The sequence below is a fragment of the Aedes albopictus genome, chromosome 2, assembly GCF_035046485.1.
Source record: "Aedes albopictus strain Foshan chromosome 2, AalbF5, whole genome shotgun sequence".
NCBI classification, from domain to species: domain Eukaryota; kingdom Metazoa; phylum Arthropoda; class Insecta; order Diptera; family Culicidae; genus Aedes; species Aedes albopictus.
This window is the reverse complement of record NC_085137.1, coordinates 442816222-442838581: the sequence shown is the minus strand read 5'-3', so window position 1 is coordinate 442838581 and position 22360 is coordinate 442816222. Positions and strand designations below refer to the sequence as shown.

The 22360-nt window shown below is 40.5% G+C and overlaps 2 protein-coding genes across 7 annotated transcripts in view; one reads left to right on the top strand and one right to left on the bottom strand.

Moving 5' to 3' along the window:
• LOC109420237 (probable chitinase 10) overlaps positions 1-22360 on the top strand; it is a 254076-nt gene that overhangs the window by 171200 nt on the left and 60516 nt on the right. For 5 of the 6 annotated variants that reach the window (XM_062853763.1, XM_062853764.1, XM_062853762.1 and 2 more), the window contains one exon: positions 6116-6231. The exons of the other annotated variant lie outside the window; for it this stretch is intronic. In XM_062853763.1, coding sequence (XP_062709747.1) covers positions 6193-6231 — 39 coding nt within the window. In that variant the 5' untranslated portion in view covers positions 6116-6192. The remainder of the gene's footprint in view (positions 1-6115; positions 6232-22360) is intronic. 6 annotated transcript variants of the gene reach the window in all.
• On the bottom strand, positions 10637-11795 carry LOC109420241 (uncharacterized). The gene is made up of 2 exons (XM_029872235.2): positions 11282-11795; positions 10637-11174 (listed from the first exon to the last, which is right to left on the bottom strand). Exons 1-2 carry the CDS (start codon positions 11351-11353, stop codon positions 10860-10862), a joined length of 387 nt encoding a protein of 128 aa, XP_029728095.2. The 5' UTR covers positions 11354-11795; the 3' UTR covers positions 10637-10859.

The window sequence follows — 22360 nt, the reverse complement described above, 5'->3', positions numbered from 1 at the left end:
TTAATGGAGGTAATCTACCGGAATCGATTCTACCTCAATGGAGGTTCATTGCATAGCCGGTATAATCATAATCAACAATCCACATGTTATCACAGCAAGCCTAGCGTCATCGAAAGCGAAATGTTTGGCCTTATCAGATGATGCCACGTCCTAAGCCTTATTGAAAGATAACGGTTCGTTTTATGAGCAGTTCTGAAAAACGAAATGTTTCCTGTTCTCAAATAGTATTACGACAGCGTTTATTTTTTTTTATCAGCCTTCTTGCAATTGAAGTGGAATGCACTACCTAGTAGTGTAGATTGAATCATCCAACCCCATGAATCGGTTCGTGGAGAATACTCACCAAAATTCGAGATTCGATTTTGGGAGTGACGATCAATCTTCTCGTGCCATCTCGACAAGAAAATTGTAGCAAAAATATAACATAATCCTAACAGACCTTGATATTTATAACTCATTGTGTTATAATCATATTCAACATCGTTGGTGTTGTCAAAATACTATAACTAAATTATATCACATTGTGTTATAAATGTTGTTTGATAACTCATTGTGTTATCATTTAGTTTTGAGTCTTGGACATTTGGAAAAAAATGTTACAAAATTGTATCAAAATTTAATGGAAACCAGTAATCCTGAGGTGAAAATTCATATCACATTTTGTTATTATTATGATATAATTGTAACAAAATAGGTTATAATATTGATTAGACCAGTGTACTTTTTCTAACAATTTTAGTTATTTTAACATCATCCTGCATCTACACGCAACCTGAGATTGGCAGATTCTAATACAATTGGGTATGAAACATATACAAATATTGTATTAGGGCCTTGCAAATACAAAAATTGGTAGGTGGCAGTATACCAAAAATTGTATTGGCTTCCTAGAATCTGGAAAAGGAAAATTTCGCATGTGTGCGTGTGCTCTGTCGCACTGGTTTCTCATTATTTGATCTATTTTTAGACTGATCATGGCAGCAGCGGCGGCATCAAATACCAATACATGTTTAAAAAGAAATACGGGCGGCGGCGGGAATCGAACCGAGATACTATCATGGTGATACACGGTATCCTGCGCTCTAACCAGCACGGCTATAACTGCACATGAATAGACAAGAGGCTGAAAGCCATCATCATCAACACAAACGTGGCTTGGTGATGGAATTGATACAGCCGCCACACTGCACAATGGGTCCAGAGCCGTATTTGCGAAGACAAAACTGTTTAAGCTTCAGCATTAAGTTTTTAGACACATATTGTGTTTTAGAAAGTTTATTTTCAATTGTTGACCCTATTCCCTATTATTGTTATGTTAGGGTGGTTCGTCTGGTTAAACTGATTCAAAAATCTGCTTTCTAATAATTTTATTTGCGATGCCATGATGGATGGTGATGGATCGTTTAATTAGAAATTCCACCAATAATAAACGGCAAATTTTAAATTTCATATATCTCAGGACTCTCACCACTTAGAAAGTTGGTGTCTTCGACAACGTTGTTAAGTGAGTCAAGGGCTTACAGTTAATGGTCAACTAGGTGGCGCTAGTTACACATTTGCAAAATCATTCAAATGATTGATATTTTTTCGTGAAGTAATCAACAAGCTGTAAATTTGTTTTCTTTGAACGTGTCTAAGTCAAGTCAAAGGTTTTTCAAAGAGCTATGTATTAGTCATAATTGTGCAATGTCGCATTTCATTCGGTTCACTTGATCCAGAGATATAGCAATTAAACGAAGAACACTTAAATATGAACTACTTTATTAGAGTTGTTCCAATTTTATGTAAAGTTATCCAATCGAGCCCAAATTTGTACCGTTTATAGCTTACTAGTTGTGCAACTGGCAGGAAAAATTTGAGAATATTTGGTGCATTATTGAAAAAGTTACAGCTTGCTGAATATATTTGAAATAATAAATAAAAGTTGCATGCTTCAATTAATTCGTAACTAGCGCCGCCTACTGACAGAACCTTGAACCAATCAGCTGATCAACTGAGCGGCCGTAACCAACCTAACAACATCGCCGAAGACATCAACTTTCTAAGTGATCTGAGTCCTGAGATATATGGAATATAATATTTGTTTGCTCACTAGCGCCGCCTAGTGGTGGAATTTTGAATCAAACGGCCCATCATTTGTTAGTTCTTGACCAGCCAAATAATATTGCCGAAGACACCAACTCTCTAAGTAATCAGGATGATGAGATATTTGGTATAAACATTTCATCAGTGTTACGTCTGTTTGTTTCTGGTATGACAGATATCACAGACAGCAAGACGTAGCACTGGCGAAATTTCCATACCGTACATCTTAGCACCATGATTACTTGAATATTCGGTATACTTGGCAAAGTTGTTAGGCCAGCCAAGGTTTTACTGGTGATGGGCCGTTTGATTCAAAATTCCACCACTAGGTAGCGCTGACGATAAATTAATTATTATATTCCATATATCTCAGAACTCTGATTACTTAGAAAGTTGGTTTCTTCGGCAATGTTGTTTGGTTTATTAAGGCGTTTCAGTTGATTAGCTGATTGGTTCAGGATTCTGCCAGTAGACGGCGCTAGTTGCAAATTAGTAGAAGCATGTATCTTTTACTTATTATCTCGAATATATTCAGCAACCTGTAACTTTCTATAATGTGTAGGGAATATTCTCAAATTTTATCTGCTAGTTGCACAACTAATTAGCTATAAATGGTACAAATTTGAGCTCGATTGGATAGTTGGATAGTAGGCCCATATAGCCGAGGCGGTAAACGCACGGGTATTCAGCATGACCATGCTGAGGGTGACGGGTTCGATTCCCGGTCGGTCCAGGATCTTTTCGTAAAGGAAATTTCCTTGACTTCCTTGGGCATAGAGTATCTTCGTGCCTGCCACAAGATATACACATGCAAAATGGTCATTGGCAGAGGAAGCTCTCAGTTAATAACTGTGGAAGTGCTCATAGAACACTAAGCTGAGAAGCAGGCTTTGTCCCAGTGAGGACGTTACGCCAAGAAGAGGAGAGAGGAGGTGGATAGTTTTACATGAAGTTGGAGCGACTCTAGTAAAATGTTTCATATTTGGGTGTTCTTCGTTAAACTGCTATATGTCTGGATTAAGTGAACCGAATGAAATTATATTTTGCACATTTATGACTAATATATAGCTCTTTGAAAAACCTTTGACTTGACTTAAATATGTTCAAAGAAAACTAAATTACAGCTTTTTGATTGCTTTACGAAAAAAACATTCATTTCCATAATTTTGCAAATGTGTAATTTGCGCTTCCTTGTGACAAAATTTCGAAACAAGTGCTCCATTAACTGTAAGCCCTTGACCTACCAAACAACATTGTCAAAGACACCAACTTTGTAAGTGACCAGAATTCTGAGATATATTAAATTTAAAATTTGCTTGACCTCTAGCACCGCCTAGTGGTATATACAAAAGCATGCTAAGTTTTAAAAATTGCCTAAAACATTTTTAGCAAGTTGTATCCTTTTATAAAGTCCACCAAAACTATTCAAATTTTGATTACTTGCTCCTCAACGAGTTTGATTTAATTGGTGCAAATTTGGGCTTGATTGATTATTCAACTTTACACGAAATTAGAGCCCTTCTATCTATATCTAGTTTTTGACTTCCGTTTATCAAATTACTGTACCTTAGGACTAAGCGAACCGAATTAAATTAAATTTTGAAAGTTTGTGACTAATGTATTGGTCTTCATGTATCGTTGGACTCGACTAAAATATGACTAAAGGCAAAAAAGTTGCAATTTATTGAAAACTTTTCGAAAAGTTCTAATGATTCGAATGTTTTATCCAAGGGCTGAAAGTCTCTTTAATAAAGACAAATCAATCGAATGTTTTATTTTTGAAAATTTGCTATAACTTTGTAAAACATTCTGATATTATATAGAGAATAATTAATCAGCAGATTTTTGGATAAGCCACACTTGATTGACCGTAATCATTTCACAATAATGAAAAAAAAAAAAAAGAAATGACAGAACTTGGCAGAAACATTTTTGTCTTCGTAAATACTACTCTAGACCCATTGTGCACTGAAAAGCCCGCACCCAGCAGGTTGCTGTTTACAAGTGGAAAATTCCATGTAGACAATAGGACGCGAAGCTCAGCAGCGAAGCGAAAGTTATTTTTAGACGTTACCCGGTTCAACTTCTCGGGTTTGAATGGAGGTGTTTGTGTGTAGTGGTATGGAAGCTATGGAACCGTGTAGCGCATCTTAATACAACGAATGGATTATGATTTATCACATTTTCTGTACGTTTTTAATACATAAATTGGTAGAAAAGGCATATCTCAATTTTTGGTAGCTTTTCTTGTTTTGCGTGTAGTTTATAACATAATGAGTTATAGAAAAATATTATAACATCATAACACAATATGATACAAACTTGACCCCTATCCGCGATTGGCATCATTATGGATCTGAAAATAGATTGGGGGCTCAGCAAAAACGCTGGAAACTTTCACCTATCCCGGGCAATCTGTATGTCAAATGAGATTAGGATACCTATGTGAATTTAATTAGTAGGTTATATCCTTATGAATCTGAGGAGAGGACCACCGGTCATATTAGACGCATTCTACCGTGACGTTACAACGTTTTGACCGAAAGTCAGATTTTCCACTACTTGTAAATTGGACCGTAAACCCTCCAATATTATTGCATATGGGTAACTCTCGCTGAGACCGGCCCACTATTTACACCTTGTCTTCAAAAATGTTTAAGGTGCCGATTGTTGTTGAAAAGAGGAAAGATAGAGCTACTATTTGCAATAATAAAAAGTTGGGTCGGCCATATTGATATTGATATTGATATTCGGATTCCTTGTAAAATTTCCAATAAGTATGAACGAACCCATGACCATATGCTTATGAATCAAACGTGTAGCCACTACGCCACGGGCCCCGGCTGAGAAATAGTTGTTGTTAGAAAACCTTTTTTTCTTTAATAGTCCCCATCTTGTGGCGTATGGACGGTTGGTAGGGAACATAATTACCTATATTGAGACAAATTTTCATCGAAATCATTTTAAATCGACTTTGATTTTTTTTAAACGATTTTTTTCAGTGTAGGACTCAATTTAGATTTTTTTTCCATTTTTTTTCTTGAAACTTGACGTATTTAGTGACAATTACTCATGCAACACTTTCTTGTAGGAGTATTCATTTTTTTAATTAAACACATTTGAAAAAAATCGGTAAAAAAAGTTAAGCCCTTTTCAAAAGACAGTCTAGATAAATTTTGAAGAAACTAAGTATGCAAAGTGGCTTATCTAGTCAAGGTCTACACACCCAGAAAGTTTCATGGTAATCTGAGAGGGTGCTGCCAACTCCGAATATGATTTGGGGCGAAATTCGGCTATTCCCGACTAGATGGAAAAAACGAAATTGATACATGTTGTGTTATTTTGTTAAAATGATTTTTGTAACAACGGTTGTTATAAAACATGTATGTTAGTAATTAAAGTAACAAAAAATGTAACAAAACTCGTTCCAATTTAAACAAAAATATAACAAGTTGAGATATAATCATAACAAGATTATATCGAATTTTCTTAGATTAAACTTGCAAAATCAATACAAAATTATAACGAGTTCCGTTATATATTTCAGAACAAATTTGTTACAAGTTTTGTTATAAATCTCTTGGCTCAAGTGACCAAAATAAGAAAAATTATCAATCCACGACAACACAAACATTCTTATACATTTTGATATATTTTTTCCAAATCTATAACAAAGATTGCAATAAACGTGTCATGAAATTATGTTAGAAGCAATTATATGTATTTTAATGCATAATATAACAAATATTGTTATACATCTGTTTGAACTAATTGAAACAAGCAATTAAGGTACTGAAATTATTACAACAATAATATAATTTTGTTATGGATATTCGCATGGAAAATTCGAATTATATCAACTATTGTTATTTGTAACAACTATTGTCATAAATTTGTTATGATCTTGTAATGTGCTCCTGGTCGGGTTTGTTGCGGTCCTAATTGAGACATCCTGCAGAAATAGCACCGCAAACCCCCATCACTAACCGAGTTTCTCACATTTTTTCTTTTTTCTTTTCCTTTTTTACAGGTAAGTTACGACAAAGCCAACAGAGCTAATGCCACGGCGACGAGGAAGCAACAAGTACCTATGTACCTACGGCGAAGATGGCGGCTACCATTCGAACATTTTCCACCCCATTTACGGTGAGCAATTGAGCCGCACGTTTAACCAGCTGAGTTGTGGTGGAAGCATGCTAACGCATTTTCCTCTAATGAGCCAAGGGGCAATCGCGATGTGTGAATGGGTGAAAGTAATTTTCCGACTCAACTACCCATTAAGCGGTTTGTTCAAATGGTATTCCTGCAAATGTTGCTGCACCCCTGTTGTGGCGAAATCATCATTCATGCTCCAACTGAATTGGTGCACAGTGCCCAATAGTTTGAGTGAGGTTAAGTCTTCGCCTTACATGATCAGTCGACAAAGAAATTAAAAAAAAAACATAAATAATCCCAAATTTAGGATACATGGCATTGGGATGCTAACATAAGGCTCAATCTCAAAAAGCTGATACAAATTACTGTAATGTACTTTTATTGACTATCCACTCGAGCAATTGAAACTTGATTCTGATAACGTCGATTGCAGTAATGATTATTGACTATGGTGTACATCTTAGAAAAACAAACAAATTGAAGCAAAATAATTGAACTTTTGTCGTCGTTGATATTGTGTTTGGGAATTACTGTTCATAGTTGTCTCAACAAATAAAAATTAATTCAAATTCTAAAATTTCAAAACTCTCAATTCTTAAAATTGTAAAAAATAAAAAAAATCGAATTTTTAAATTTGTGAAACATCAAAATTTCAAAATTATAAAATACGAAATTGCTTAAATATTATATTATTTTATATGTTTTTAAATTTTTCAATAGAGTTGTTTTATTTTTTTTTGTGACACAACTAATATGATTTAACTAGAGCCTTGAATATCACACAGCATACTCTTTGTATAACAAGGGGTGTATCCGCTGATAACATTATTGGTAGTTGATCAAGAGACCCGAGGAATATCTTATCAGTTCTATTTTTCAGCTTAATGATGTCAAATGGCACATGTTCAAAAACGCCAGTATATTTCTTTTCAAAAGATTGCCGTTTGAAATTCCTCTAGGGATTCCGCTAGGAATTATATTTGGGATTCCGCAAGGAATTTTTGTGGGGATTCTGTAAGGAATTCCTCCGGGGAATCCGTCAGGATTTCCTCCGGAGAAACCCTCAGGAATTCCTCTGGGGAATCCGTCAGGAATTCCTACGGGAATTCCGATATCAATTCCTCCGGGGATTCCGTTAGGAATTCCTCCGGAGATTCCATGAGGAATCCCTCCGAGAATTCCGTCAGGAATCCCACCGGGAATTCCGTCAGAGATTCTTCCGGGAATCCCGTCATGAACTCCTCCAGAAATTCCGTTAGGAATTCCGACAGTAATTTCTCCGCGGATTCCGTCAGGAATTCCCCCAGGCATACGCGCCAACTTATGACGTAGTTGGGGGGGCAAGGCCTCTAAAAACCCATGAAATTCGGATAATATCGACGCAGTTGATCTAGTTTAGGCATATTCACGTGAAAACTAGCGCATTGAGCTGAAAAAAGTTGAATATTGTCCAATTTTGGAGAGCTTCGCCCCACCAACTACGTCACAAGTTGGCGCCTATGCCCCCAGGGATTCCATCAAGAATTCCCCCAGGGATTCTGTCAGGAATTTTCGTACGGATTCTGTCAGGAATTCCCGTAGGGATTCCGTCAGGAATTCCCCCAGACATTCCGTCAGGAATTCCCCCAGACATTCCGTCAGGAATTCCCGCAGGGATTCCGTCAGGAATTGCCCCAGGGATTCCGTCTTCAATTCCCCCAGGGATTCCGTCAGGAATTCCCAGAAGGATTCCGTCGGGAATTCCCCCAGGGATTCCGTCGGGAATTCCCCCAGGGATTCCGTCAGGAATTACCCCAGGGATTCCGTCAGGGATTCCCCCAGGGATTCCGTCAGGAATTCCCCCAGGGACTCCGTCAGGAATTCCCCCAGGGATTCCGTCAGGACTTCCCCCAGGGATTCCGTCAGGACTTCCCCCAGGGATTCCGTCAGGAATTCCCCCAGGGATTCCGTCAGGAATTCCCCCAGGGATTCCGTTAGGAATTCCCCCAGGGATTCCGTCAGGAATTTCCCCAGGGATTCTGTCAGGAATTCCCCCAGGAATTCTGTCAGGAATTCCCCCAGGAATTCCGTCAGGAATTTCCCCAGGGATTCCGTGAGGAATTCCCCCAGGAATTCCGTGCGGAACTCCCCCAGGGATTTCGTGAGGAACTCCCCTAGGGATTCCGTGAGGAACTCCCCCAGGGATTCCGTGAGGAACTCCCCCAGGGATTCCGTGAGGAACTCCCCCAGGGATTCCGTGAGGAACTCCCCCAGGGATTCCGTGAGGAACTCCCCCAGGGATTCCGTGAGGAACTCCCCCAGGGATTCCGTGAGGAACTCCCCCAGGGATTCCGTGAGGAACTCCCCCAGGGATTCCGTGAGGAACTCCCCCAGGGATTCCGTGAGGAACTCCCCCAGGGATTCCGTGAGGAATTCCCCCAGGGATTCCGTGAGGAACTCCCCCAAGGATTCCGTGAGGAACTCCCCCAGAGATTCCGTGAGGAACTCCCCCAGGGATTCCGTGAGGAACTCCCCCAGGGATTCCGTGAGGAACTCCCCCAGGGATTCCGTGAGGAACTCCCCCAGGGATTCCGTGAGGAACTCCCCCAGGGATTCCGTGAGGAACTCCCCCAGGGATTCCGTGAGGAACTCCCCTAGGGATTCCGTGAGGAACTCCCCCAGGGATTCCGTGAGGAACTCCCCCAGGGATTCCGTGAGGAACTCCCCCAGGGATTCCGTGAGGAACTCCCCCAGGGATTCCGTGAGGAACTCCCCCAGGGATTCCGTGAGGAACTCCCCCAGGGATTCCGTGAGGAACTCCCCCAGGGATTCCGTGAGGAACTCCCCCAGGGATTCCGTGAGGAACTCCCCCAGGGATTCCGTGAGGAACTCCCCCAGGGATTCCGTGAGGAACTCCCCCAGGGATTCCGTGAGGAACTCCCCCAGGGATTCCGTGAGGAACTCCCCCAGGGATTCCGTGAGGAACTCCCCCAGGGATTCCGTGAGGAACTCCCCCAGGGATTCCGTCAGGAATTCCCCCAAGGATTCCGTCAGGAATTCCCCCAAGGATTCCGTCAGCAATTCCCCCAGGATTCCGTCAGCAATTCCCCCAGGGATTCCGTCAGGAATTCCCCCAGGGATTCCGTCAGGAATTCCCCCAGGGATTCCGTCAGGAATTCCCCCAGGGATTCCGTCAGGAATTCCCCCAGGGATTCCGTCAGGAATTCCCCCAGGGATTCCGTCAGGAATTCCCCCAGGGATTCCGTCAGGAATTCCCCCAAGGATTCCGTCAGGAATTCCCCCAGGGATTCCGTCAGGAATTCCCCCAGGGATTCCGTCAGGAATTCCCGCAGGGATTCCGTCAGGAATTCCCCCAGGGATTCCGTCAGGAATTCCCCCAGGGATTCCGTCAGGAATTCCCCCAGGGATTCCGCCAGGAATTCCCCCAGGGATTCCGCCAGGAATTCCCCCAGGGATTCCGCCAGGAATTCCCCCAGGGATTCCGTCAGGAATTCCCCCAGGGATTCCGTCAGGAATTCCCCCAGGGATTCCGTCAGGAATTCCCCCAGGGATTCCGTCAGGAACTCCTCCAGGGATTCCGTCAGGAACTCCTCCAGGGATTCCGTCAGGAACTCCTCCAGGGATTCCGTCAGGAACTCCTCCAGGGATTCCGTCAGGAACTCCTCCAGGGATTCCGTCAGGAACTCCTCCAGGGATTCCGTCAGGAACTCCTCCAGGGATTCCGTCAGGAACTCCTCCAGGGATTCCGTCAGGAACTCCTCCAGGGATTCCGTCAGGAACTCCTCCAGGGATTCCGTCAGGAACTCCTCCAGGGATTCCGTCAGGAACTCCTCCAGGGATTCCGTCAGGAACTCCTCCAGGGATTCCGTCAGGAACTCCTCCAGGGATTCCGTCAGGAACTCCTCCAGGGATTCCGTCAGGAACTCCTCCAGGGATTCCGTCAGGAACTCCTCCAGGGATTCCGTCAGGAACTCCTCCAGGGATTCCGTCAGGAACTCCTCCAGGGATTCCGTCAGGAACTCCTCCAGGGATTCCGTCAGGAACTCCTCCAGGGATTCCGTCAGGAACTCCTCCAGGGATTCCGTCAGGAACTCCTCCAGGGATTCCGTCAGGAACTCCTCCAGGGATTCCGTCAGGAACTCCTCCAGGGATTCCGTCAGGAACTCCTCCAGGGATTCCGTCAGGAACTCCTTCAGGGATTCCGTCAGAAACTCCTCCAGGGATTCCGTCAGGAACTCCTCCAGGGATTCCGTTAGGAACTCCTCCAGGGATTCCGTCAGGAACTCCTCCAGGGATTCCGTCAGGAACTCCTCCAGGGATTCCGTGAGGAACTCCCCCAGGGATTCCGTGAGGAACTCCTCCAAGGATTCCGTCAGAAATTCCTCCAGGAATTTCGGTCGGAATTCCACCTAGAAAATTCTCCTGAAATTCGATCGATCGATTCTTCCGAAAATTCGGAAAGTAGGTGTGCAAAAAAATAATAATAAGCTTCCGCATCTTCAACAAACATAATCTATGGCCGTTACTTGAGCAGCTTTCAAATAATTTTAATTTCAAGGTCTTCCACCAAGAAAGGTGTGCTTCAATCAATTAGCATCCCGTACCCCAAAAAACATTCTTCACTTCTTCGACTTGCTAACCGACTCCACCACCTGCACACTGCGTTCTGCCTTCGCTGGGTCCGGCTGGTACGGCGACGCTTTTCCTCCGTCCACTTTGGGTTCGTCCTGTTTCCCGGCCACCAGAGCCGCCTCGAAGTAGTCCGACGCTTCCTTCGGACTGGTCAACGCCCAATCGGTTATGTAAGTCCGCACCAGATGATCAATCAGATAGCTCAGATAGTGAATCAGACGAACGATTCGGATGTCGTCATGGTACGATCGGACTCCGTCGGAGTCCACCTCCACGGGTGCTCCCTGGCATTGACCAATGTGCTAGAACCGTTCAGGAATGAAACATTAGTTCTGATTGTTTTTTTTTCGCTTCCTATGAATCTAGGTGTGTGCGACGTCGACAAACTCCAATCGTCTACTAATCGTACCCCAATGATCAACGCAATGATCAGCAACAAGTTGCAACCAATTACGACGGTGATTGTCGCGGCCGTTCCCATTATTGTGGTGGCACAACCGACAGCAACTACACGGGTGGCTTCCAGTCAAGAACGTCGAGGTTTTGCCTTGCGATCGCGCCAAGGAATCTAAATTATTTATAGCATGGTGATCGATATGGTGGCAGGTTGTCGGCAACGACGATGACGATGACGATGACGATGAGGCACAGGTGGGACAAGGTCTACAACGGGCAGCAGGCAGCAGGCAGCTGAGCAAACATCAGGGCAAACGTGACAACTCACAGTGCAATTGCAATGGATAATGTTATCTGCGATTGTGTGCTCAACTTATGAAGTTCGGCATATATGTTTTAATTCCCGTCTATCCAAGCACTGATCATTGATAGAATCTATTCTTGCACCTCGCCTAATGCCTCATGGCCAATTTGGTAACAATTATTAATTTATAAATTAGCTTCCATATCATTTGAAAAAATTCAAAGCAATCCTTGAAGGAATAAGAGGAAAAACTATTGAAGGAACCTGTAGAGGAACTATCAGAAGAATCTCCAGTAGATTCGGGGATTCCTCATGGAACTCCTCCAGGGGTTTCTCCTGGAATTCCTTCGTGGTTTCCTTGTGTAATTCCTCCGGGGATTCCTCGTGGAATTTGAAGAGGAATCACGAATTTCTTCGGAGATTTCTTCTAGAATTCCATCGGGGTTTCCATGTGTAATTCCTTCGGTGGTTCTTCCTAGAATTCCATCGGGAATTTCTCCCGGAATTCCTTCGGGGATTCCTCCTGGACTTCCTTCGGAGATTCCTTCAGGACTTCCTTCATGGATTTCTCCCGAAATTCTTTCGGGGGTTCCTCGTGATATTTCATCGTGGATTCTTCCTGGAATTCAGTCGGGGTTTGCTCCTGGTATTCCTTTGGTAATTCCTCTTAGAATTTCTTCGGAGATTCCAGCTGGAATTTCTTCAGGTATTCCTCATGGAATTCCACCACGATTTCTTCTGAAATTCGTTCGGGGCTTCCACTTGGAATTCCTTCGGGGATTCCTCCTAGAATTCCTTCGGGAATTTCTTCTGGAATTCCTTCGGGGATTTCTCCTGAACTGCCAATGTGGATTCGTCTTGAAATTCGCGGTTTCCTTTTCAAAATCCATCGAGGATTCCGCTTATAAATCCTTCGGAGATTCCTCCCGAAACTCTTTTGGTGGTTTCCCCTCGGATTCTTGCTGGGATTTCTCCTGTAATTTCTTCGGAGGTTCCTCCTGGAATTCTTTCGGGAATTGCTTCTGGAATTCCTTTGGGGATTCATCCTGGAATTCCTCCGTAGATTCCTCCTAGAATTCTTTCAGGGATTTATTTTCAAATTTCTCACAGAGTTACTTCTAAGTTTGCTTTTGGAATTCCTGGTGATTTCTCTTTGTTTTTTTTTTCGATTTCTCCTGGGATTTCTTCGGGGATCCACATTGGAATTCCTCCGGGATTCCTCCTGATATTCCGTCGAAGATTCCTCCTGGACTTCCTTCAGGGTTTTCTCCTGTACTATCTACGAGAACTCCTCTTAGAACTTCATCGGAATTCATCCTGGAATTCCTTTGGAGTTTTTTCTTGGAATTTTTTTGGGGATTCCTCTTAAAATTCCTTCGGGGATTCCTCCTAGATTTTCTTCCGGAATTTTTCCTTGAATTCTTTCGGGAATTCTTGGAATTCCTCCTAGAATTCCCTTAGCGATTTTCCTGGAATTCCCTCAGAGATTGCTTCTGGAAATCCCTTAGGGATATTTCCTGTAATTCCTCCTAGAATTCCCTTACGGATTTTTCCTGGAATTGCTTCAGAGATTCCTTCTGGATATTTTTCGTTAATTCCTCCTAGAAATCCTTTGGAGATTCTTTATCGTATTTCCTTGACAATTCCTACTGAAATTCCTTTGAGAATTTTTGCTGAAAATCCTTTGGGGATTCCTGCTGGAATTTCTTTGAGGATTCTTGCTGGAATTCTTTTGAGCAATCCTCCTGGAGTTCCTTCGGAAACTATTCCAGGAATTCATTCTGAAATTCCTCGAAAATTCCAATTTGGGATTAAGATGTTTTTGAAGAGTTCTCTCTAAGTGAGATTCTTGAACCACCAGACATTCCTGCAGAAATTCCTTCAAGGTTACATACAACAGTTCCTGCAGGGATTAGTCGAGAAGTATCTTTATGGATTCCTCCAGGAGTTTCTATAATGCTCCTCCTGGAATTTCGTCGGTGATTCGTCTCGAAACCATTCGGGGATTAAGTAGTGTAAATAGTGCGATCTTATTAATAAATTGTATAGCTCCTGTAGAATCTTCAACCTCCTGTAGAAAACAAAACAAAAACTGTGGAACAATCGATATCGTATTACCCTTAATTTGCAATGGAGCAATGCAACATGCACTACACTAAGGACACGGGTAATGTAACTATAGGTCTAATAACTGGTCGCAGTGATGGACCCGAACAGGAAGAAAAAAAAGTCTGCATTCAAACGTAATATTTTATATCATCAATGGTAATGAAAAAGTTCAGACTTCAAATTCTAGAGGGTACAACTTCTTTACTTGCCAATGTTGATATGTAATGCACCTGAGATTCTCCAAAAACGCCTCTGAAATCAGCCAAAAGTACTCTGAAACTACCTGAAATGCCTCCGAAACCCCCGTAACCCTCTGAAACCGAAATTTTTCCAACCGTTATTATGAAATTTTTCCTACGTTTTTCTGTGGTTTTAGTGGTCAATAGCATAAAAACGGTAGAATATTATGAGGAACATTTTCTTCTGAATATACGGAGTTTCGATCCTTAAGTCTATGGGTGTAACGACAACTTCTTTCATTATACAAAGCTACGAATTGTGATCTATCTTGCCCAGTAAGTCTTCTGAAGGTTCAACAGACAGTATCAGATCAGTCGGAATATCCTAGGTCATCCAAACTGATCTTGAGCTTAGATCCTTAAGTCTACGGGTGTAACGGTAACTTCTTTCATTATATAATGCTACGTTTTGTAATGTATCATGTCCAGTAAGTCTTTTGAAAGTTCAATAAACAGTACCAGATCAGTCGGGATATCCTAGGTCATCCAAACTATTCTTGAGATTAGATCCTAAAGTCTACGGGTGTAACGGCAATTTCTTTCATTATACAAAGCTATAATTTGTAATCTATCATGCCCAGTAAGTCTTCTGAAAGGACAATAGACAATATCAGATCAGTCGGGATATCCTAGGTCATCCAAACTGTTCTTGAGTTTAGACCCTAAAATCTGCGGGTGTAACGGTAAATTCTTCCATTAAAAGCTACGATTTGTAATCTATCATGTCCAGTAAGTCCTCCGAAAGTTGCAGTGGTTGTTTTTATCAACTAAGATTCATAACTGTATGGAAGCCCATAATATCCCTAATATATATAACAATGCATATTGTTCCTCTAAGTGCTTTGGTAAGTACATTGGAATATGTGACCCTACTTAACGTAGTGGCAAAAGCTATTATCACGAGTGTAGACCTGAAGCTATGGTCTCCGGAGTAGTGTTGTAGATCTGGATTATCTCAAAACTGTCTTGAAATGATTCATGTTATGCCAGGGGGATTACAGATTACAGTTTAAAGTTCATTGTGAGAATAACGACTGTTACTATCAAGAGCTAAACTTCAGGATAGTTTGGACGACCCTCAATGTCCCAAAGCTTCATAATAATATGTAGTAGACTTCAGATTGGGCCAGTCACCACGATTGATTATGAAACGTTACTCAGTATGTCAGATATAGCTGATGTTACGGGTGTAGACCTGAAGTTCTGTACTAAAAGATAGTTTGGCTGACCTTGAACATTCCCATAGTGTCTCTTAATGACATTTGTGATTTCAAGAGCTTCACGGATCCCAGCATATTATACAATGCTATTATTTATAGCGAAAACTTATAAAGTCATTCTTGTAGATTCGAAGGACTTCATTTTAGAACAGTTTGGACGACCCTGAATATCCCAAAGGTTTATTATAAAAAAGTAGACTTCAGATTGCTCCAGTAACTGCGGTTGATTATGCAGCGTTACTCAGTATAACAGATATGGATACTGTTACGAGTGTAGACCTGAAGCTCTGAACTCGAAGGTAGTTTGGCTGACCTGGAATATCGCTGTAGTGTCTCTAAATGACATTTGTGATTTCAAAAGCTTCGCGGATCCCAGCAGATTATGCAATTCTTTTATTTATGGCGAAAACACACAAAGTTTTTCTTGCAGATTTGAAAGACTTCATTATAGAACAGCTTGGACGACCCTCAATGTCGCAAAGGCTTATAATAAGCTAGTAGACTTTAGATTGTTCCAGTAGCTGCGGTTGGAAGCGTTACTCAGTAAAACATATATACAAGAAAACTCTGGTGGAATTTGTGAAAGAATTCCTGAAATAAGGGTCCGTATCTTTGAGATAAATTTCTCTTGGAATTGCATTTTTTGAAGAAACGTTTGGAGGAATACCTGGAAACCCCCATAAAAATTTCCATAAGGATTGCTTGAGAAAACTCTCATAATATTTCTGGAAAAATTCTATTAAAAATGTTAAATAGCAGAGATACATGAAGAAATACAATCATGACCCTGTGCAGCAATCCTTGAAGAAATTTCCTGAAAAGTCTTTCGAGGAATACCAGGAGCAAAAACTTAAGAAATTTCTGATGAAACCATTACACCAATTTCAAGGTAAACCTTTTGGGAAATTTCGTGAGAAACTCCTGAAGAAGTCCCAAGGAAAATTCCTGAAGTAATTTCTGGATCAATTTTCAAGGAAATGCATGGATACGATTTTTTTGCCGATTTGGGAAAACAAATAAAACTTAGAAGACACAGGATGTTGATTAATTGTCAAATTGAGAGATGGAATTGTGAAAAAAAAAATCCTCTCTTATGAGATTCGAACCCACGACTACGCATTTGCTTTACGGCGCTTTAACCAACTGAGCCACAGAACAGGCAACGATTCAGTGGGATAGGAAGCCAAACTGACTCCGAGCTCACACCATGTACACTCGTTAGGTATGTGGAGTGCAAGAGTGAGTCTTGATACTATCAAAACAATTCGCTCTCGCTTGTATATTAATTAGAAGACATAACCGCAAGCGTGTTGAAAGGTTGGCATCTAAGCCGAAAGAGCGATGGAATTGTTAAAAAAGAGTCGTGGGTTCGACTCCCACCAACATGATTTTTTTCACAATTTTATCCCTCAATTTCCCACGTACTAGCAAATGTGTACATTAGGCTGTCCCAACAAAAAATCGATGTTCGAAAAGTCAACTCTTAAATGAAATATACGTATATTTGCAGCTTTTTTGTAGAACATATCGATTTTCTAAAAAAAACGTTTAGAGGTTCCGCCAGAGCAATTTTTGAAAAAAGACCTTTTTTCAATTAAATAAAAATAAAAATTTCAAATATATTTTTTTTCCTATAGAAATAAAAAAGAGTACATGTATGTTTTTTAATAAATTTAATTGGAAAATTGTTAAAAAATGGACCTTTTACCAGCCCTGGCGAAACCCCTAACCGATTTTTTTTTAGAATATCGAAATGTTCTACAAAAATGCTTAAAATATGTATATCTTTCATGAGGTATTCTTACCCAAATTATTATCCAAAACCCTGTGAAAGTCTTCTCTCTGCAAAAATTCCAGGAAAATTTTGAAAATTCCTGAAGAATCACCGATGGAATTTCTGACGGTGCCCGTGCAAGTAATCGTGGAGAATTTTCATGGAATTTTAAGAAGAATTCATGCTGAATTTATAAAAGCAATTCCAGCAAGAATATCACTTCCACGATAGTTATACACGCAGAAAAATGACGCTTGTTTAAAACAATAAAACGCATGGTTGATTTTCAAACTGAGAATTTACTTGTTCCAAAGTTATATTTAATTGTTTTCATTTAGAGTTTATCGATAAAAACAACCGATTACCATCATTTTATATAATGTCAAAAATTTCATTTGTTTCAACAAAATAAAAACCATAAACATGGTTCCGAAAGCACTCACACATCTATAAAATGCTTACCCCAACATCGCCACAACGAAGAAGGTGCAGCAAATCCATCACGCCAACTTTCAAGTGCAGCTTTGGCCGTGATGGATAACGCGCAGGTACTCACGACAGCATCCACAAAAAGTTGATCTGTTTCGTCTTTTTTGTTTTTTTTTAGTCGATCTCCTACCTATCCGCTTACCGACGGTCTAAAAATAGATTTCCGAGCTGCCGCAGTTGCTGCCGTCACCAACACAATCACAATCCGGGTTTGTTAGTGGCAAAATTGCAGTCGTTTGAATCAATCCATTGTTTCATGTTGAAAATACCATATCTCTGTTTGTTTTAACAAACTGTCAAAAATTTCGGCCAATGAAAATATTTGTATTATCCAACAATAGAACAGTTCAGTTTAAACTAGAAATCAGTTTGTCTCTATAGTAAACTAAAAAATCGGTCGATTTGAACTAAAATTTAACCCTCTAATACCCAACCCCGCCTTTAGACGGGGTATAGTTTGAGCATTTTTGTAATTTTTGTTTCGTGGAAAACCAAAATTTTTATATTTTTGGCTGATATTTAGGAATGTTTTGTATATCTCAAAATAGTTTTTGGTGTATTTTAAAGCGTATTTACATTTTTTTTAAATCATTGAAAAATTGATGTTTTAGTCACCTTCTAGAAGTCATTGTTTATTTTGTATTGAATCGCTACAAATAACATATTTTTAATTTTTCCCAAATCATTCTATCTTAGTTTTATAGTTTAAGGGAATCGAATACACTCTAAAATTATTTTCCTTAAAATTACACGGAAAATAAAATTTACTATGAAAAAAATTTAAAATAAAAATATTTTAACAATAATCATAAAATCTCAAAATGTTTTCATCTCAAAAAATCCGTACCCCAAATAGGCTTCCAGGAAAAATATAAAACTGTGGGGATGTTCAAAAATAAAAATTAGAAAAATCAAAAACTGAAATTCACGAAATCGAGAATTAAGAAGAATCATCTTCCAAAACATGTTTAAATCGATTTTAGATGACGAAAAATGATATTTAGATCAAAATCAAAAATTTGGGTATTAGAGGGTTAATTGTGTTTACAATTTATTTTTCTGCGTGTAGAAAAAAAATGTGAAATTCTAATGCATGGTGGGATTTTCCCAGAATGATTCTTAATTAGACACAACAGTGAAGTCTGAAATTTGGAAACCTTGAGTAATCAGCTCTGATTTCACCACGACAGCATTGGATTTGATTAATTGAACAGCTTTTTCTGCAATCTGAAGCATAGAAACCCAGCTTTGAAGTGCCACAGAGCTTATGTGGAGTGTAAATTGGATAAGTGAATCTGGCGAAGTGAAAATTGAACAGTGACGAAAAACAATTTGGAAATGGTTTCGGGAACTGAGAGATGAACCAGCCCAAGGCTGAAAATCTCTATAATATTTAAAGAGAATTGTAATTGTTTCTAGAATTCCTCTTTGATTTTTTCCAGGGTGCATTGCAAGATTCCTTCCGGAATTTCTCTTGGAATTCTGTTTTGAATTCCCAGGAACTCCTCAACTTCTCCCCGAAGTTCTGCTAATCATCATTTTTTTCCGGATTTCGTCTGTGGTATACCGGATTTTTTTTTGTTCCGGGAATTCCTCGAGGAACTTGTTCAGAGATATATGTCTGAAGTTTTCTCAAGGGAGTATTCCTAAATTTCTCCTAGTGATTCTGCTGGGATTGCACTCAGAGCTCGTCGAGGGATTTCTGCAGGAGTTACCTCAATATGAGAACTTCCCTTAACTGCTCAAAAAGAGTATCCCCTGATTGCCCCAAGAGTTCCTTGTTAGGTTCCCCAAGTAACACACTTGTCACAGAAGAGTCACGGCGGCGCAGGTTTTTGTTACACTGTGACTTACTTCTAACAAACACTAACTTGACAATGACTTCTGCGCAACAAAAACCTGCGCCGCCGTAACTCTTATGTGACAAGTGTATTACTTGGGTCTACTTGAAATTCGTATGCAAGTCTCAAAAAAGGATTCATTTCAGGGAAATCCACAGGGATCTCACACGAAACTTCTCCCGGGACTTCTGCAGAAGTTCTGCGAGGGATTTTTTCACGAGTTCCTCGAGAGATTTCTTTCGGAGTTCCATTCAAGACTACTGGTAGACGCATCCCGTGATTTCTTCCGGTGTTGCTTCTGTAATTCCTATCAAAGATGCTTCAAGCATTTCTTCAGGAACTTTTCTTGAGGTCATGCCAGTTGTTCCTCCCGGAAATCTTCCAGAAATGTTCGTGGGATGTCTCCAGAGCTGCTCCCGGAAGTTTTCTAGGCGTTTATCGCAGAGGATTCTCTCGGAAAGCCTCCAGGAGTTTCCCAGTGTTTCTCCTTGGAGGTTATCCCGGGATTTCTGCATGAATTTCGGCTTTCGCTTCCACAAGTTTTACTCCCGTAATGTCACTGGGTGTTTCTCCCTGGCTTTTCGACGGAGTTCCTCAAGAGATTGTTTTAGAGGTTTTTCGTAGCAGCTCCAAGAGTTTCTCGTAAGACTTCTCCCGGAGTTCCTTATACAACTTCTCTTTGAGGTATCTCGGAATTTCTCTCAGTGTTCCTCCCACAATTTCCACCAAAAATTTCACAAAGTTTCTGCAGGAGTCCTTCTTGAGATTATTTCCATAGTTCTGGTCAGGATATTTGCCAGAAATTTTCGCGGGATTTCTTCAGACCATCTTCTGGAATTTCGGATTTTTCCAGCAGCTTCTCTCGAAGTTTTTTTTAAGGATTTCCTTCAGGAGAATTTCCAGTGTTTTTTTTCCTGAAGGCTCTCCTGAAATTTTTGCAGGAGTTTTCCTTTTTTTTATTTTCCAGAAGCTTCAATTCCTCGGAGTTTTACTTGAAGTTTCTCTGGGATTGTCTCAAGGAGTTCATCCCAGGATTTCTTTCAGAGGTTCTCCTAGCATTTCACTCGGTGTTTCTGCAAATATTTCCGCAACGGATTGGGAGGGAGATTTTTTATCAGTGGGTTTCTCGTATTTGCAAGTTTTTCTCGCGAAATTTCTCCACGAGTTTCTTCCAAAGTTTGTCTTAGCGGTTTTGCAGGATCTGCCAAAGCGTTATTCCCATAGTTCCTCGGTGGGATTTTCCAGAGCGTTTCTCTCAAAAATTCTCTGAGGATTCCTTCTGAGGCTTTAGTATTTCCTCCTGTAGGTTTTCTCGGGATTTTACTTGGAGTTTCTCAATGATGTTTTTGATGTGCTCATGCAGAGATTTCAAAAGATATTCCTCGTAATTGCTGTAGATTTATCGAAATTTTGTTTTTCAGTGTTCCTTCCGCGATCGCCACCAAAGTTTCTGGCAGCCTTTCTTCAGGAGTTCTTCAAGAGAATATTCCAATAGTTCCTCCCAAAATATCTTCCAGCCGATTTCGAGTGATTTCTTCAGAAGTTTCCTTAGAGTTTCCAAACAACCTTATTCGGATTTTTCTCAGAAATTTCTCTTGGTGTTTTTTCCAGAGCGTCTCTCGGCAATTCTCCAGTGATTTTTTTCCGAGATTCCTCCCGAAGCTCTCCCCAGAATTTCCTCCAGAAATCCTTCCGGGATCTCAATTAGTTTATCCCTGAATTCCAGCCAGAGATCCAAAGAACATCTCCGGTTTACTGCTGAGATTTCTCATATTTTCTGCAAGAGTTTCTTCCAGGATTTGTCCTAGAGGTTTCTCGGAATCTGCCAAAGCGTTAATCCAACAATTCTTGGTGGGATTGTTTCAGAGCCACTGCTGAAAGTTTTGAGGACGTTTTTTCCACAACGTCTTCTCTTGAGATTTTAGCGTTTATTCCTGGAGATTTTCTCGGGATTCAACTCGGAGTTTCTCTATGGTATTACTTCGAGAGGCTATTCAGGAATTTTTAAAATATATTTTCCATAATTACTGCAGGTTTGTCAGGATTTCTTACAGTGTCGTTCTCGCGATTGCTACCAAAGTAACAAACGGCCTTTCATCAGGAGTTCTTCCTACATTGGTGCAGTTGCCTTCGCCATACGCAAAACGACAAAAAAATCAACTCGTAAATGAAGTGAAATTGAAACATCAAATTCCGCGTTATTATTCGATTTTCAGTGCTATACGGGCTGGTTATTGATAGCCTACATCTTTTTGCTACCATCTGATGAGAAATTGTCAAAGATAAGCTGGAATACCTGTAATTATTGGCTATTTTCGATCTGATATGACGGGAATTAGCGCATATGACGAAGTAGATTTTTACCCCACTTGATTGGAACGGAGATTAGTCATCTAAAGACCTCCCCAAGGCAGATCACACAGTTCACTCATTTCGCCTCGGAAAAATCAAGACTCTCCATCTCACACAGAAACCTACTTTTCAACGGCACGAATGGAGAACAAATCGTGACCAAAAGCTTCTAGAGCTGCCCCTCAGCCCACTTAGCTTTGGATCGCTCAGCAAATCAACCTCAATCGGAGCGAACGGCGCTACGGCACGGAAAGGCGCGAAAATTGGTTCGAAAATTCGATCACCCTTCGAAATCCGTCCAATAATCGAGTGAAACCGAAGCGAAGAGGATTTCTCAATCAATTTCACACTCGGCGGCAGCGTGGCGTTTTTGGGGGCTGCTGAAGCCGAAACGTGAGGGCCTCTCGCTCGGCTATAAAAGTTTCAATCATGCGAATCTGCATCTGCAATCTGCATCTCCCGAGCAGAGGAGAATATCAAATTAATAACTACGAAATCACATAACCTATTTTTATATCTTGTTTTGTTAATATTTAATTATGAAGGCATAGCTTCTCCATAACAAATTTTGTAGGACAATCTCATTTTGTTATACACTCCGACCTTATTTTACGTCCACTTTTTTTACGCCGAATTAGTTTACGTCCACTTTTTTACGTCCAAAATTTAGATTAACGTCCATTTCAATCATTGCTCAAATTATCAAGTAGTTTTTCTAAATAGACACAAATAATGTTCTGTAAAGTTTGAAAGGACAACAATAG